The sequence below is a fragment of the Caretta caretta genome, chromosome 5 (assembly GCF_965140235.1).
Source record: "Caretta caretta isolate rCarCar2 chromosome 5, rCarCar1.hap1, whole genome shotgun sequence".
In the NCBI taxonomy this organism is placed as follows: domain Eukaryota; kingdom Metazoa; phylum Chordata; order Testudines; family Cheloniidae; genus Caretta; species Caretta caretta.
The window spans coordinates 103,510,370-103,528,262 of NC_134210.1; the positions used below are offsets into that span (position 1 = coordinate 103,510,370).

The 17,893-nt window shown below is 42.4% G+C and overlaps 1 protein-coding gene across 1 annotated transcript in view; it reads right to left on the reverse strand.

The window, feature by feature from the left end:
- Window positions 1–202: 202 nt before the first annotated feature.
- GLIS3 (GLIS family zinc finger 3) overlaps window positions 203–17,893 on the reverse strand; it is a 261,503-nt gene continuing 243,812 nt past the window's right edge. The window contains exons 9-11 of the mRNA XM_048850509.2: window positions 15,923–16,104; window positions 2,510–2,692; window positions 203–711 (exon numbers count right to left, since the gene is read on the reverse strand). Coding sequence (XP_048706466.2) covers window positions 575–711; window positions 2,510–2,692; window positions 15,923–16,104 — 502 coding nt within the window. The 3' untranslated portion in view covers window positions 203–574. The remainder of the gene's footprint in view (window positions 712–2,509; window positions 2,693–15,922; window positions 16,105–17,893) is intronic.

Sequence of the window (17,893 nt, forward strand, 5' to 3'; positions counted from 1 at the left end):
GTACCAGCTCTTTGGCTCCAAGAAGCCCCAATAATGCTTCTAGCTGGTGGTGCCATGATGCATCTCAGATTGTTTTCCCTTTTTTGTCTTTGTGTGTCTCTAGCTCTGTAAGCACCACAGACGAATACGTTGTGCAAGAAGCTGAGCCTTTTAAAATGTTTGTAGTGTTCTCTGGTTTTAGTTCTTACATCCCCCCCCCCCCCCCCCCCGCAAAACTGCAGTCTTAAACGATGTCGCCGATTCGGCGTGAAAAGATGACAGCCAGCAGCAGGGTTCTTATTCAGTATTTGAATTCCCTTTGAAAAAAAAAAAAGGAGTGCTGCCATGCCGCAGATCAAAAGAAAAGTAACACTTGCTAAAGTTTTGGCAAAGTTTTCTTGTTTTACCCACATTTTCCCCTTTGATTGGCTGTTTCTGTGAGGTTGAGTGTCTGATGGTTGCATTTCCTTCTCTTGCTGAAACCTACAGACAGACAGCAGTCTTACGGAGGAATGATATTTGTAACATTTGTTCCTGACCATCAAAAAGGAAAGATGATATGCACTAGAGTATTTGTGATTCTAATTAGATTATTTTAGCCTTCTGTATAGACCGAGGAAAGCTGGCTAGGACAACGATCCACTGCGTTTATCTGAAGGAAACTGGCGTCCTCAGACCCATTGCGCAACGAATCACCAAAGATACCTGTTGACCCTGATGGAAGATCATAAACTGGAAAAGAATACAGAAATCATGAATTAACACTGACCAACTGTCTGTAATAGTTACACAGAAAACAGCTGTAAATAGCTTTTTAAATAATACATGGGAACTTAAAGGTTCAGATAAATTGCTTACTATGAGGGAAAACCTAGCCCCATTGAAATCAATGGTAAAACTCCAACTGACTTCAATAGGACTAGGATGTCACCCACTGTATGTATAAACACACATTATATACACACACACAAATAATTATATGCGCTGTGTGTGTGCGTGAATATAGGGATGGACAGATCCTGCAGCTGCTCTGCTGTGGAGTTTCCCATAACTGTGCAGTATAGCTGAGTTCCTTTTATTTTATAAATCTGCCTTCTGCCCTTGGCTATAGGATTTCTACACATGCAATATAAGATAAAAAACAACAAACTATTGCAGGATTATTCTGCAGTGCAGAGGACCCTATCCTGCAAACACCAAATTTCAATGGGACTGTGTGCAGCACTAGGTGTGTATACTGGAGAATAACTGCAGAGCAGTGTCCTTATTTTGGATTTTTAAATGCTTGTGTAGATGGCTGCCATGAATCTTAAAATTGGCAGTTAGGTATATAATTGGGCTTTTAAGCACCTCACACCAGGATTTAGATGTGTAGCACATTTTAAGTGCAGAGGGATGGCACATAGCCTAGGCATTACTTATTAAGTCCCACTTAGGCCCTCAGGCGGTGTATCTACACTGCAATAAAACAACCGCGGCTGGCCCATGTGAGCTGACTCAGCCTTGCGGGACTTGGGCTGTGGGGCTATAAAATTGCAGTGTAGATGAGCCAAAGCCCAGGCAGGGCCGGCTCCAGGCACCAGCGAACCAAGCAGGTGCCTGGGGCAGCACATGTAAAGGGGCGGCAGGACATCGGGCTCTGGGGCGGCAATCCGCCCTTGGCAATTCGGCGGCCGCACCATCACTCCGCCTCCCCGTTCGGTGGGCAGGATTCCGCCTCCCCGTTCGGCGGCAAGTTGTTCTTTTTTTTGCCGCTTGGGGCAGCAAAAACGCTGCAGCCAGCCCTGGCTCTGGGACCCTGTGAGTGGGGAGGGACCCAAAGCTCCAGCACGAGCCTGGATGTCTATACTGCAACTTTATAGCCCCATGAGCCCTAGTCAGCTGACACGGGGCAGGCGCAGGTGTTGTATTACAGTGTCCACATACCCAGAATAGACCATGGGCCTTTTGTAGGTCCTCTGCACAGGTGTAAATTTGACCTTTTCAGGGTAGCACGCAAATCTTTATAGGGAGCTGAGAGTAAATGAGCAAATTACATCTTGATAGAATTGGTGTGCACCACGGCCTATTATTGTCATGCACATCTAGACAAATGAATTCCTTGACTAAGAAAATTATCTTGGGCAAAAAGGTATAAAGCAAAACTAATGGGTTGAGTCATCCTGATTAGATGCGACAATGCTTCTAGGAGACTGCAGGAGCAGAAAGACTTCACAAGGCTCAGAGGACAGTATTTCAGCGTGAATACATGAGCTGGTGCATGACTGACCCTCTACAGGAATTCAGGATCTAGAGAAACATACAGCCAACACACAGTCTGTATGCATGCCAGATGTTATAGAGATATGCCCAAACCAGATCTCCATAGCTAACACCCTGCAAAGTTCTGATACACATCAGATTTTCGAGGGGGTGGGGAGGAAATCAAGCCTATCATCTCTAGTTGTAACTGAGAAGTCAGCAAAGCCTGGTAACATTTACAACTGGAATGTAGGTGTATAGGTATTTCTAGTTCACAACAGTCACTTACCTGTAATACCAGAATGTGCTGAAAAAGCTCTGTGGAAAACATCAAACCCCGCCTGGCCCATTGATGTGGGAACTAGACAGTCTTCAAAAGGAGGGACCATATTACAAGAGCCACCATGTTGTATGTTCCTCTGAGCATCAGTGTAATGTGGAGGACAGAAAGTCTGTAGTTGCCCATAAAAGCCTAAAACAAAGAGACGAGATAAGACATTAAGATACCTTGATATTTTGTCTGGATGGCTCAGATAGAGAGACAAAGAACAATAACAATGACAAGCACAGTGAGTGAAACTCTGTCCACACTGATGTCAATGGCAAAATCTCCCATTTATTGCAATTATTTTTCTGCCTTAATATCTGATTCACTATAATGTTCTCTGCAGTAATGCTTCCTTCATTAGATTTTGTCACCTTTGGCTCCTAACTACTTTAAATCCATCTTTGAACCATCCTGGTTCTAACGCCACCTTTGTGGAGGCAGCAGTTGATCAGGAGTCATTATAGGGAGACTGATGTTTTCATGAAAACACTCCCTTTCTTCTGCAGTCCTGTTCAAAGATCTGACATCCTGCATCTGTCACTTAGCTTCAAGTTCAGGAAAAACTTTCATTAAAGATAAGGAAAGATTTTCCCGAATAAGGACTGCATAAAGCCCTAGGATTTGGCTCTGGGTTTAAGGCGACAGATTAAATCCTATCCAAGTGCTTGAAATTGACTCAAACTGTTGGAGATGGTGGAGACTGATGTACAAGGCTTTGAATGATGGGGCTACACTCACAACATATACACACTCCCCCTTAACTATTCCCGCATGTAGACATCAGGTCAGATTCTCAGCTGGTGCAAATCAACACACCGCCATTGACTTCAACGAACCTATACTGATTTGCACCAGTTGAGAATCTGGTCCATTATGTCTAAATCACTTGAAAACTCCTCAGAGGTTATTTAAAAAGAAGCCTAGTTTTTATGTTCTTTATTGACATTTTAAGACTATAATGGGCATACAAATATCTGGTGAGTTAATGTTCTACAAATATGGGTATCAAGTAACCGAGAGGAAACAATCTAGTACAGAGTGGGTGAGATGGCAGTTCTTAGCGGGCAACACACAGGGCAAACCTAAGGCCATACAATTTAGTAAGGTATACAACAGAACGAGCTATCCCATGGAATCATGCTCCTCCCACCCACTTACAGATTTGCACGTTAGGTCGAGGTAACAGGCTTATTTGCTGGAGTTCTGAACAGCTAAGACATTTACTTCAGGTTTCTAAAATGTGCTCATCACAAGTTTTAAAGCATGTGGCAAACGTAAAACCACCATTGGATCAAAAATATTTACAAATTGGCTCAATACTAACCAAAGGCTTTTCCCCACTGTTAGATGCAAGACCCCTCTTTCCACTCCCTCCCTCCCCTAGAAAAACAGATAGGGCTTATAGCATGCTCTGACGGTAATCAATTTAGGCTCTGGCAGACTCAGAGAGGAGAGGATGGAAGAAAATATCAAAGCTGAGACCCCTACATAAAAACACCCATTATCACCCCTCTCTCATTTGTACCAACACATTACTAGCTTGAGTGCTTTGCCTGATCTGAACTGCTGAAGAATCAAAAAGGAGAAGAGGAGTTTGAAAGGTAAACCCACTGAGGGCTTTATAGTCTAAATCCAGTATCTTTAAACTTCACCCAGAAAGTGTGCATGACTATCTCCTTTCCCATTAAAAGACAAGCCCAGGAGCAATACAACCTCAGAAGATTTTGTAAGCAAACAGTCCATTGGCTAGGGGTCGGTGTGCCATTTCTCATGCTGAAGAATATGTAACAGTAAGTCATACCAAAAAGCCACTGCAATGAAAAATCACCCCCATCTCAAAAAGCACCTTAAGGAATTTCCTGTATCTCAAGTTTCTTCCACAGATGTTGCTATCACCAGAAATGCTGACGTGCGAGGCTGACTCCTCTAACTAGTACAGTGAACTAACCGTCATATGATACAGCCCTCCTAGAGTAATTTTCTTTTAATTTCATAGAGTAAAATTTTTTTCCCCTACTGGCACTAAAATCAGAAAAAGCCCATCTCTTGACATAGCTGCAGTAAATAAAGTGATCGCTGCAGGTTTGGGGCTATGAATCAAACTTGGACGACAAATCTCTTCTCAAGCCGGAAGAAAAAAAATCAGTAGCAAACTGGTTAATTGTAGTGTGGATGAGATGTAAAGTTAAGACAACTTTGCCAGCTTGTGGTCATTAAAAATCCCTGCAGCTTTTCCTTAGAATAGGATAGCAAAAGGTATTATAAGGGAGCGTTAAACCTGGTGTGATGGACAAATCTTAGTTTGGGTACTTACCAGGGACAGGCAAGTCAAATACATTAGCCCAATAGTGCAAACTTCAGTGCTGTCCAGCAGCCTAATATTGCACAAATATAATTCAGACACTGCTAGTCTCAGTCATAGCCAAACCGAATACTTATAAATGCATATTCATGATAATAGAGAATATTCAGTACCCATCTCTGGCCTCTGCTGATGTCAAGGAACCATAGCAGACTCTGAATTTCCTGGAAGTTAGTTAGTCCTGGCAGGTCTATGGATTGTCTACCCCCTAAACAGTAGCCATCTTGATGGCTTGAGTGGTTAAAAGAAGATGCGAGGGCCTGTTGCTGACCCCCCAATAACTAAGAAATGAACAGCCAGCTACCTGATGACATGGAAGAAGGTAGAAGACCACCTAAAGACAGCTGAAAGTAAAGGGAGTCGCCCTTTATAGGATGGCATTGTCTCATGCAGGGTTGGATGGCTGATGTTCATTCTCATGATATTTATATTTGGGAGGGGTGTGTCTAAATATCATTCAAATTATAGGTCACTTGAATCTGAATATCAGTCAATTTGTCCATTATTAATGATTAAAGAGTTCCCAACCTGAGTCATCCAGCACTAACTCATTTATAAAGAATCATTTTAAAAAAATAAATACTCAATGCATTTCTAAAGCTGCAGAGACTATTAAAAAATAAAACACTTCCGATCTAGGATTGCTTTACAGAAGGGATACTTTTCACTTTGCTAGCACCCTACATGCAAGAGCTCAAAGCCCTCTACAAAACTGTTGTAGTCTAACTACGATCCAAATATATTTTTATTACCTTTCCTAGGAAAATGTCTATAAAGGACATGTGCTAAGTGTTTATGCACAGATAATGTATTTCATAAATATTAGTGGGTAAAGCAGCAGAGAGGGTACACTGGAAAACGTGCTGTATCACTTTGTGTGATACAATTGATTTCCTGCCAAGCAGAAGAAAAGATTTGCAATTTAGGAACTTTATGATTCTAATTATTTTTCCTTTGAGACTACTATCCTGTGGGCTCATTGAGGAAATATACCAATCTTGGCATGTGTAGCATGTACATGTTCAAAATGGAAAATTTAATACTTAAGTGGATGTATATGGGCCAGTATTAAGGATGGGGAAAGCAGTCTGACCCTTCACTTAGAATTCAGAAGAGGAGCTATTTGTCAGTTTGTAAAAGCAGCGAGGAGTTTGATAAGAAACTTAGGTTCGCCCACATTGAGATAACCAACCAATCTGTGTGCATGCATTATACACACACACACACAATTTTGTCCATGTAAAAGGTTACATGGGAAAAAAGCCAGCAAATACAGTTTTATAAGTTGCTTTAAAGTTTTACTCTCAAATTATTTTCTTTGGGAGCAGAAGGGACACTGGCTCACCCTGAAAGAAGCAGAAAAACAATGCACAAATCTGACCCTTCCCTTAAAGCAGACAGCAAATGTGTGCTATAGGCAGTGGTAACATACTGTGGGCTCCATCCCAAGAGAGGCTGAACACTCCCAACTCCCACTGACTTTAGTAGGACTTGTGGGTTCTTAGCAACTCTTAGGTCTGGGCTCAGTGTTTTGAATACTTTTGTATTTAAAAAGTTTAATTGGAACAGAAATGAGTCAGCTTCCAAAGCATGTTAGCTATTTACCATACATCTCCCCATTGCACAGCACTGACATTTAAGAAAAAAACTGTAGTAAAATAAAAAAGGAAAAACAATACTTTCCAAAACTCAATTTAGACCATTACTATTGACAAACCTAAAAAGTGCTCTTAAAAACAACTGCTGTCTCAATCAGCATTGGGCCACATTGTGAAAGTTTACTGTTGAGTCAGACCAGTTACCAGAAATACAATCATTTCAATCTACAGTAGTCAGAGCCAGCTGGCAGGGCCCAGTAAGACACATGCTGAAAATGTTCTTTCATTGCTCTGAACTCATTCTTTATTTGTGCCTTTTCACAGCATCCCAGTCTTAATGCAGAACAGTCTGGCAATAACATTGACTATTGCAAATTATAGCCTGGTGCAATCACTAACTGAGCCCCAAAGTAAGCACAACGAGCCAAGTCCTCCTGTCCCTCCTCACTCATTGCTGAGGCAAAATAATTTTGTCTGAGAAAGCATTGTACCTTTTGGCCCAATGTAAAGAGAACTGCTGTTTTGTGCAGACATAATGGAGAAAAAAAATAGAGAAAGCACACAAAGCATTTAATTAATTAACAAATTCATCAATCATTTTTAAGCTGGAAAGAGAGAAAAATATGCTGTATTCTACTGGTTCAATGAATATGCATCCATTGCACATACAGGTTATGAATACCAACTTATAGTATGGAGAATCAAACCGACAATAGCAGAACATTAGGGAATAATGTACACACACACTATTTAGAAGCATTCAAAATATCTTGGAATGCCTGTAGATAGTAAACACTGTAATGTTAAAAAAGACTTAATGAAATCTTCAAGTACTCAAATGTATGTATTTATAGGAACACTTTATGTCTCCAGCTTACACCCAGCTATTTTAGACCCAACCCAGCTCCATGGAAATCATTGGGTATACATCAGGGTTGAACTTGTCCAAACTGGTTTAGGTGGAAAAAAAAGAAAAATCATGTTATTACAGATAGGAGATATATTGTGGGAGAACAGCAAAGTGAAAAATGACAAAAAAGACTTTTTGGTTTGTTTTAGCAAATGTAGTGCTAGTAAGAAAAAAAAAAGTGGGAGATGAACACAACCTTGCAGATTGTAGGTCCAGCAGCAATGTACCTCAGACAAGAAGGCAATTCAATCCCTTACCATTCTTGGCCTCACAGCTGGACCTGCCCACAAGGGAGCTAAACTGTGGTAGTGGTTTCTGTGCTGTGATGCAACGCCTTTAACAGAGTGTCTAGGAGACAGGTTTAACGAAGTCCCAGTAGCAGAATCACTCTTTAGGTCTGTGGTTGTAGACGCTATTACTTGCACTGCAACAAAATTATTACACGCCTCAGTTTAGTGAGGGATACGGGTGATGAGGCATCAGACTGGAAGAAACCAGCTGGACTTTCCAAATCCAGCTGGAGTTTGCAGGATTGACAATTAGGAAAAACATCTTTTTATATCCTGAGCAAGTTAATGTGCAAGTCACTGAAGAACAGTAAGCACAGAACCCACGATGCCTTTTTTTATCACTAAACAGAATGAGGGTAGTAGTGCAATTTAAGTTGGAATCTGGAGCTAACAACTAATAGTTTATTTTTATTTCTAGCCATTCCTCCAAGTTCTCAAGACAAGCTGATAAAACAGCAAGCACAGAAACAAATAAGACTCATGTTAAAATAACTCTGTCTGATCTACATACAAATGAACATCTAATTCATATCCTATCACAGCACACAAAGGAACCATGTACTGTAAACGCTGATTAAGAATGGACCCAAAGCATTACCTTTGACGATACCAGGGAAAGCTGAAGAGACAGCTGATTTACTGCTCCCAGTAGATGCTCAAGAATGTAATAAAATACATATGATAAGATAAAAAGCAAATGCAATTCCTGTCGAACCATTGTAACATTCCAAATGTTTATAGCAAAGGTTCAGACTGTGGCACTGTGCCCCAGATGGTGTGGTGGGTCCAGGCCAAGTCAGCCTCATTTTGTTTTGTTTTATTTGTTTAACACACCAACCTCGTTACCAGATGTTTCTGAGTTTTGTGTTTTATTTTAAATAACCACCACCTCCCTCTATTCCAATGTATTCAATACTATTAATTACCCATCCACTTGACATGGCAAATCCAAGCTGTAAACATTGGAATTATAGAACATAGTGTGTCATTAATACCTCCAGGCATGGCGGTTCAACATAAGGATTGAAAATATATATACACACACACACACACACACCCAGGTACAGTTATTTCAATTGTTTTTCCTTTCTTTTAAGTGCTGTAGTCGAAGTTTGATAACTTCTGGACACAAAAACAGTTATTTTCTGGCATGATAATTTTCCTGAGGAAAATTTTCCTGAGGAAAATGAAATGCTTGTCAATAGAATAGAAGTAATAGCTGTATACTTTAAACAGGTCTTCTAACAAAACATTAAAATCTTGTACCAAGCTGAGGGGCTGACCCTGAGAGGTGCTGAGCTCCTCCCATGTACTGAGCACATCTAAAGTTCCAGGGTGAAATGCTGACTCCATCGGCACCCATGGTGCAACTCCCATTGAATTCAATGCAGTTAGGATTTAACCCCATGCCTTGTAATAAGCAGTGATGGGGTGGTGTGCGGGGAGGGGTCCTGTGACCTCAGTATAAGTGGATATCTCTGGGATTGCAGGGACCAGAGGAGCCCGGGAAGGCCAATGTCTCCTCATCGCAGACACTCCAGAGACCCGGATTTGGTCACTGTGAAAAGGAAATACATATGCGTGCCCTGTAGAAAATGGAGATATCTGATCTCCTTTTTGCACACAAGCACAGTGAGGATTGTTTTCCTGAAAGTTTCAGAAGACAGTGGAGTTCCCTCTGTGAGAAACCCTATTTTGCAATGCAGATTTCATCAGCTCTCTGCAGAATCTCACAAAGCCTATCCCGATCACATTCTCTGAAGGACATCACTGTAACTGAGACACAGTGGGTGAAGTAATATCTTTTATTGGACCAACTTCTGTAGGTGAGAGAGACCATCTGTCAAGCTACACCGAGCTCTTCTTCAGGTCTGGGAAATGTATAGGTCAGATATAGCGATTGCTTTGTAAAACACGTTCACCCACAGGTGATGTGGTGTTTTTGTCTTTTATCATTTTCCTGTGTGAGTTGATTTGAGAGTGCTGGGTGAACACTTTTCACAATGTGATCACTCTATATCTGACCTATCAATCCTCATCCTCAAAGGAAACCTGCACCCCATCTTGTGGTGCTGTAAAATGGTGTTTCTTGGTGCATATTTCTACTATTTCCATTAGACCATGTAGGCTATCAGACTAAAGTGAAATGACAATTTAGTAATGTTTATGCTATTTAAAAAAAGAGAAGTGGGTCACATTCTGTATTGCCAGAAGGACTCCTAGTTGTGACAGATGTTTTAAGATGGTTGCTTTACTAAATTAACTATGTAAATTACTTTTGTAGCAATTAAATTTATTTTCTTTAAAAATCTGATGGTTCCCAAGACAAATAAAGAATGCATAATTGTTACTTTGGTAGCTGACTGTATACTTCATGGCAGGCAATATTTGGGCTTGTCTACATGGTGCGGTAGTATGCATCAGTGGAGTGTGAATTCCAATGTGCATCAATGTGTCACACACTAACTGGCCCACATAGAACCTGCTGGCTTGCACTGAAAGTTTCCTAGTGAGCACTAACTTAGTCCCATTTCAAACAGTGCTACGCTGACATGCAAGAGGGACTGTTTAGTGCATGCCAGCAGGATCTACACAGATCAGTTAATGCACAACATGTTAGCATGAAACAATTCAGACACCACGGCTGCACACTGCCACACTGTGTAGACAAGCCCGTTGTTGCACTGTTGGCAATTTTCTCCACTGAATTATAATCACAAGTCATCTTCTTCTTTCATTATTCAGCCGGTTCTAGTTACCACCATAAACCACAAATAGGTAACAAGTATGGTCCAGACTTAAAGTGTAACCAGGTTCTTATTGCAGAAATGACCAAAATGATAGCAGCAGCAGCAGCAAATATCATTGTACAGCGTTAGCTAGCTCTCCTCCCCAGTGGACTTTGGCTAACTGGATATTGTAAGCACAACAAGATCCTTTTACTACAAAGACATGGCTTTTCATTATGGCTAGCTCCTGTCCCTCATTGCCCCCACCTCATTTGTTAGTTTCTTTAATCTATTATGTCTGGTCTTAAACTAAGACCCCTGTCCTGCAACTGCCCCTGGGCTAATGGAACTTTGTGGGTATGACTACACAGCAAAGAAAAACCCACAGCTGACTCAGGCTCAGGCTATGGGGTTATTTCATTGCTGTGTAGACTTCCAGGCTCAGGCTAGAGCTTGAGCACTGTGACCATCCCACCCCACAGGGTCCTAGAGCTTGGTGTCCAGCCTGAGCCTGGAAGTCTAAACAGCCCCACAGCCCAAGCCCTGTGAGCCTAATTGGCTCGTGTGGGCTGACTGTGGGTGTCTAGTTGCTGTGTAGACATACCCTTTGTCTACAATAGCCCCATTGGCTTCAAGAGGGTTCCATTGGGTACAGGGATTCACATAGCAGAACTAGCCACAGGATCAGGGCCTATAACTGCAGGTTCTCAAGTGTCAGGACTGTCTTTACAACACCTAGCACAATGGGGCCCTAACCAAGTTGTGGGGTATCTCGGTGCTATCAATAGTAAACAAATAATTTCTGTGTCACAAGCATTATGCTTCATGTGCACAGTTTTGCTGTATACAGTAATCTTAAAAAAAGAGAGGTGATCAAAGGGAAAAAATATACTTTCTCAGCTCAATACATTGCCTAAACACCATGTAGGCACTTCCAAACCCACATGCAGCACGCAATTCTACCCATTTTTTATTTCACAAGAGAAAGTCTTCATATACGACTATCTTTCCTGTGGAAGGAAAGGGAACATTTACTCCCTCGAAGAATATTCTTTGAGGAAAAGCTCTGTAGTGTTCTGATGTTGGATATCCCCAGAAACAAGGCATGAGATCTCAACAGCTGCCAATGTTCTTCCAAGAAACAGCAGTACCACAATGCAAGTAGTTGATAGAGTATATAAGACTAGTCAATCTTGGACCTGTCACATCATTTCTTTTTTAAGTGTTAGCACTCGGAGATTTCCATGAGCTTGTAAGATGTTCAAGTTTTCAGCAAAGGAAACCATTTACAACTTGTTTTGTTAAAGAGGCTTGTTGGCAATGAAGTCCTTTCTTCCTTGGTACAGGCAATTTAAACTGAGCTGACAAGTTTAAGACTACATATTAAGACAGAAAAATGTCACCATTGTTTGGTAGCAGATTGAGCTGAAAGTTCAGTGGCTATAGTTACCGCCATCTAAATCATGAAAAGGCAGGTTATGAACTGCAGAAAGCCGAGGCTAGCAGAGCTTCCCATAGCCACCTGATATATACCAAATAGCCCAGGCTGATGAAGTAGCTCCATGGTATTCTTCTAATACATTATAATGACGTGACTTAGGAAGATTGAAATCCTTGTGTTGCTACAGGGAAACTTAGCTATGAACTCCTGAACATTTTTTTTTAAGTGCCAAAGGGAAAATTTAGTCCAGTAGATCAGACTTACAGGATAAAGCTTTCAGTGTAGTGCAGGGAGTGTGATATAACTATGTATAACTCTTGCTGAAGTGAGAGGGAGCACCCAGCTAACAGCACCCCATGTCAAAAGACAGACTGTGACAAAAAGTTACTTAACATGTGAAATAAAAACAATTTACATTTGTAACGTTGTTACTTGTAACTTACAGTTTCTCTTGAATATATAGCTGATGAAATCACACACACATCTCATTGATACCTGCTTTAAATGCGAGGCTCAGCACGATCTCAAATATGAGTTGCTATTGATTCCTACATGAAACCCACTGACAAATTAAAATTTTCAACACACAAACTTTACTGAGCAAGGCCAAAAGTATATAGTAAACAACAGAGGTGGGTCTGAAAAAGATCTGGAAACATGTCCTGGCCTCCAAAACTTGGGGGTGTCTAGATCAGGGGATTTGGTCCAGCCCATGAGAAAGAGAGAGCGAGAGAGAGAAGAAAGCTGCACAGTGTGGATCCTGAGTTGGATTCAAACTCACAAACCCAAAGTTCCTCCATATGCTGGATGTTTCAAAACTGGGATTTTGGCTCAGGCCCATCTCTAATAAACAATGCATGTAATGGACTAGGTCTCTGCTCTCTCTTAAATGCTCTTTGTGCTGCTGGAGAGGTGCAATGAGGATTTGATGCTATAAGGCAGCTGCTGAGGATTTCCCTACCACAGGAGAATGCTGAGCTGGTTTCAGGCCCCTAAAGCCATAAAGGGTATTCCAGGATGAGCTGGGAGTTTGCCAAAATCAGGGCCTCTTGGAGACCATTATCCACTAATGCCAGTTATTGTGGTGACAGCCTTGTTAGCCCCTGGAAGCTCCCAGAGTCCTGGGGGTTGGAGGAGTTAGAACAGGGGTGGGCAAACTACGGCCTCTGGGCTGGATCTGGCCTGCCAGCCATTTTAATCCGGCCTTCGAGCTCCGGCTGGGGAGCGGGGTCTGGGACTTGCCCCGCTCTGGCGCTCTGGCCAGGGTGCAGGGTTGGGGGCCACTCCACGCAGCTCCTGGAAGCAGCAGCATGGTCCCGCTCCAGCTCCTACATGTAGGGGCAGCCAAAGGGCTCTGCACTGCATGCTGCTCCTGCCCCAAGCACTGCCCCCACAGCTCCCATTGGCCGGGAACTGCAGCCAATGGGAGCTGCAGGGGTGGTGCCTGCAGATGGGGCAGCGCGCAGCAGAGCTGCCTGGCTGCGCGTCCACGTAGAAGCCAGAGCGGGGACATGCCACTGCTTCCGGGAGCCACTTTAGGTAAGCACTGCCGGGAGCCTGGACCCCTGAGCCTCCCCCTGCACCCAACCTCCTGCCCCAGCCCTGATCCCCCTCCCACCCGCCAAACCCTTCGATCCTAGCCTAGAGCACCCTCCTGCACCCCAAACCCATCATCCCCAGCCCCACCCCAGAGCCCACACCCCCAGCCAGAGCCCTCATCCCCCGGTGCCCCAATCCCCTGCCCCAGCCCTGATCCCCCTCCCACCATCTGAACCCCTTGGTCCCAGCTCAGAGCCCCCTCCTACACCCCAAGCTCCTCATCCCCAGCCCCAACCCAGAGCCCTCACCCCCTCCCACACCCCAACCCCAATTTTGTGAGCATTTATGGCCCACCATACAATTTCTATACCTAGATGTGGCTCTCGGGCCAAAAAGTTTGCCCACCCCTGAGTTAGAAAAGTGGAGTAAAGCCATCTGTACACTCCAAGTCCACTGAGAGTCCCTTTTCTTGCAAGAGAAGTGCTAGACTCTCCATCTCTTGACATCTTCAAATCAAGACTGCAGATCTCTCTGGAAGATACACGTTATTGGGCCACATATACGGATAACTGGATGAAACATCATGGCCTGTCACATACAGAAGGTCAGACTAGATGATCTATTTATTCCTTCTGGCCTTAAATGCTATGAATTTATGACAGCTGCTTTGGCATACCTGGGTATCTAGTGGAATAACTAGTTCATTTCTCTTATAACAATGAATACATTTTGTACTGGATAGGCCATAAATGGACAAGCTTATTAGCTAATGAAGAACACCCAACAATAAGCTGATGACATCCACCTGTATACCTCATATTCCACAGATGTAACCAGCACTATTACAATTATGTCACAACGCCTACAAGAGATTAGCTCCTGGGAGAAGAGAAAGCCAGCTCAGATTGAACCCATATAAGATCACGGTGATGCTGGTCAGAAAGGGTAAATGCTTCAAAGAACTAGACTGGACTTTGTCTTTCCTTTTCACTGAAGGCATCCGTCCATCAAATCAGTAAAATGCCTTGGGGTTTTGTCTGAGTCATCACCAAGCCCAGACAATCAGGTGCCATCAGTGGCAAATAAAATAAAAAAAAGGAAGAAGGAGAAGTAGCAGCCATTGCCCCCTTGTTCCTTCTGCAGCACGCTAAGAAGATTTTGTTATTTCTATTGTGATGATTTGCCAAGAGATCCTGATCGAGGAGCTGGGCCCCATTGTGTAAGGCGCTGTACGGCCTATAAAAAGGTACTTCCTTCCTCACCTTTTCCTCCCTGATAAGAATGTTGATGATGATCCATGCAGTGGTGTTGTAGCTGTGTCAGTCCCAGGATATTAGAGAGACAAGGTGGGTGAGGTACTATCTATTATTGGACCAATTTCAGAAGCTGATTCAATAAAAGATATTACTTCATGCACCTTGTCTCTCTCACGATGATCCGGGGGTTTATTTCCTCCAGACTGGATTACTTCACCTCCTCAACAGGATGGGCTGATATGAACACTAGAGTGAGCACTGGCTCCCAGATTGCCTTATTGTTAGTTTAAAACCTTGGTTCTGATCTTCAAAAAGATCAGCTGTCCAGGCCCCAGCTGCATCAGTGACTTCATCTCCACTTAGAAACTGCCACAGTGCAGCTTTCAAAGCCCAGAATGAAGCTGGAGACAGAGTATTTCCAGTTAAAAGAAATCTGTTTGTGAAATGAGATTCCAGAGTAGATCAGGCTAATCCAGAGTCTGACCACCTTCTTGGCAAGCAACAAGGCCCTGCTCTTGGAGAGTAATGGTCAGGAGATTGTAAATACTGTACTCCTGTTCAAACAAAAGTCTTTGTTCATGTGCACATGCAGGCCATTTGCTAAACAGTCAGGTGAAGAGAGCATGAATGCTCATGAATGACAAAGGGCATGAAAGTGGGTGAATTATATGGATGTTCTGAACAGATGTTTGCAAATACTGTTCTACATCATGTGATTAGCTCTAGCAATGACAGACCACAGAACAGTTAGTGTGACATTTAAAAAAAACCAAACCAATATGCTCCCAATTTGTGCATGCAAAAATTAGAAATTGCATGTTTTACTTAGAGGAAATAGAGCTGTCCATATCAACATATTTTCAACATGTTAAGGTATTTACCATTCTGACTCAACATCAGTAAAAATTTATTTTCAGCTGCTATTGATTTTCTTCTTGGTTACAAAGGCTTATGTTTGAACAAAGAGGGAGAAAGAAGCTGTTAACACAGTGCAAATGAGAACACAAACTTGAAAGAACATGTATGTTAATAAGCAAGATGGCCTTCATCACTCCACAACTGCAAGGGAGAAAAAATGTCTGATTTCTTGAAAACCTGATGACAGGCTTGGTGTGCCGTTGGGAAGACAATCAGGGGCATAAAAATGGGTATGTACAACACAGAATTATTTTCAGCCATCCTTCATTTACAGCTTTATGAGTAACTAGTGACATGAAAACAGCTTCTAAATTCAAGATGACTTTCTTACCTTGGACGTGGATGCTGTTTGGTTGAAAAGAGGGGTTTGTTATTGGCTGGTATGTCTTTAGATGTGTTCCCATAGTCTGCTGGAGATGGGGAGTCTGGGGTGTCCGTCTCTGCATCATGGGAGGGGGAACTGGAATTCTCCTGGGGCTGATATGGTGGGGAGACGGAGCAGGAGCTGCAAACCTGAAAATCATGAAACAGATTGAAGTATGAAGCCCCCCAAAAATAAGAGCAAAAGATCGTTTTAAATTATTTAAATCACCAAAGTGCTTTAACAATGAGCACTGATACAGATTTCTAAAAGAATAGAGTGCAGTCCTAAACACTCCGTCATGATCCAGTTTCTCAAATTAGATGGATAAATTACACCTGATAAACAACAATGAAAACCCAGTCTGAAGCTTCTACCAGGCAAACTCCTCAACTTCCAGGGAAGAACCTCAGGCAGAACATGTGTTCTGTTTGACAGTCCGGTGATGAGGGTCATATAGATACTTAGATGGGATACCTGACATCAGGGCCGCTGCTAAATTGCAGGACTGTATTGTGGGGAGGCAATGTATGCCAGTTGACAAATGACAGTCCTTCCTTTTTAGAAGGGCTGTAACCAGTCAATTCCAGTGCTTCTAAGGGGCACAGAGAGTGGTTGATGGGGGGTGGGGCATTGCCTAAAGGAAGAAATGCTGGGCAGAAGCAGTGTAGGATCAGTCCCAAGTCCTTTTATTAAGTATTGTTTTCTGTTGCATATGATGCTCTAACAGCTCTTGGAAATTTTTCCACTTTATATTCAAGTATTTTGAAATAATTGATCTTAAACCAATATAAAATAGACAACATCAGTTTTCATGAAGATCTTGCAGTGTTAAATGATTTCAAATGGAGATGAGCCTGAGCTTATCAAAATTTGGATCTGGATCCAGTTTATGAACTTCCAAACCTTGGGCATTTCCTGAGCTAAGGCTTTGGTTCAGCTGGGAAAAGGACTGCAACACTCCAGAAGATAGGGCCTAAAACATATGATTACTTCTGCTACTATAAGGGGATGGGTTATTTACCTGGATGTATTTATGGGCTTCCTGGAAGGGTTTGAGCCATGTTAACAACAACCCCTTTGAATTGTACATCTTAAGCTCTTTACAAAGTAGGTAAGTAATATTCCCATTGAAGATGGGAAGCCGAGGTGTAGAGAGGTTACAAGGCTTGGCTTCCTTGACTCACATGACCACTCTCAATCCACGTTGCCTACCCAGCAACAAATAGTATTTTCTAGGCAACAATGGAAGAAGGCTATAGTCTCACAAATAATACAGTAGGAGCTATAATTATAGTAATCTTACCACAGAATACGCCTGCATCACATGGGAAAGCATATTTAAATCCAAGACACCTGAGTTCTTCTGATTTAACAGAGAAGAGATTTCTATCAAACATCTTCTGCATGACTTGGACCTTATATGGAACCCATTTACTAATTTTTGGCTGATCCATAGCTCATGTTAACATTATAGCAAATTTCATAGTGAACCGTGTATGCTTTACTGCTTGTTCTATTTGCTTTCATTGAGTAGTCCTTTTGTTTCTTATTAGTTACAGTTTAGTTTGTCTCTGTATTGCTTTTACATTTACATACAAACTCAAATTTATTCCTAAAAAGATGTGTCTGTACAGGAAAAACTATAGAAATACAACCAGTAATGGGATAAATTATGAAGTGCTTACTGAACCCTGGTCTACACTACGGGGTTAGGTCGAATTTAGCCACGTAAGGTCGATTTTAAAATGAATGCGTCTACACAACCAACCCCGTTCTGTCGACCTAAAGGGCTCTTAAAATCAACTTCTGTACTCCTCCCCGGCAAGGGGAGTAGTGCTAAAATTGACCTTGCTGGGTTGAATTTGGGGTAATGCGGATGCAATTCGATGGTATTGACCTCCGGGAGCTATCCCAGAATGCTCCAATGTGACCACTCTA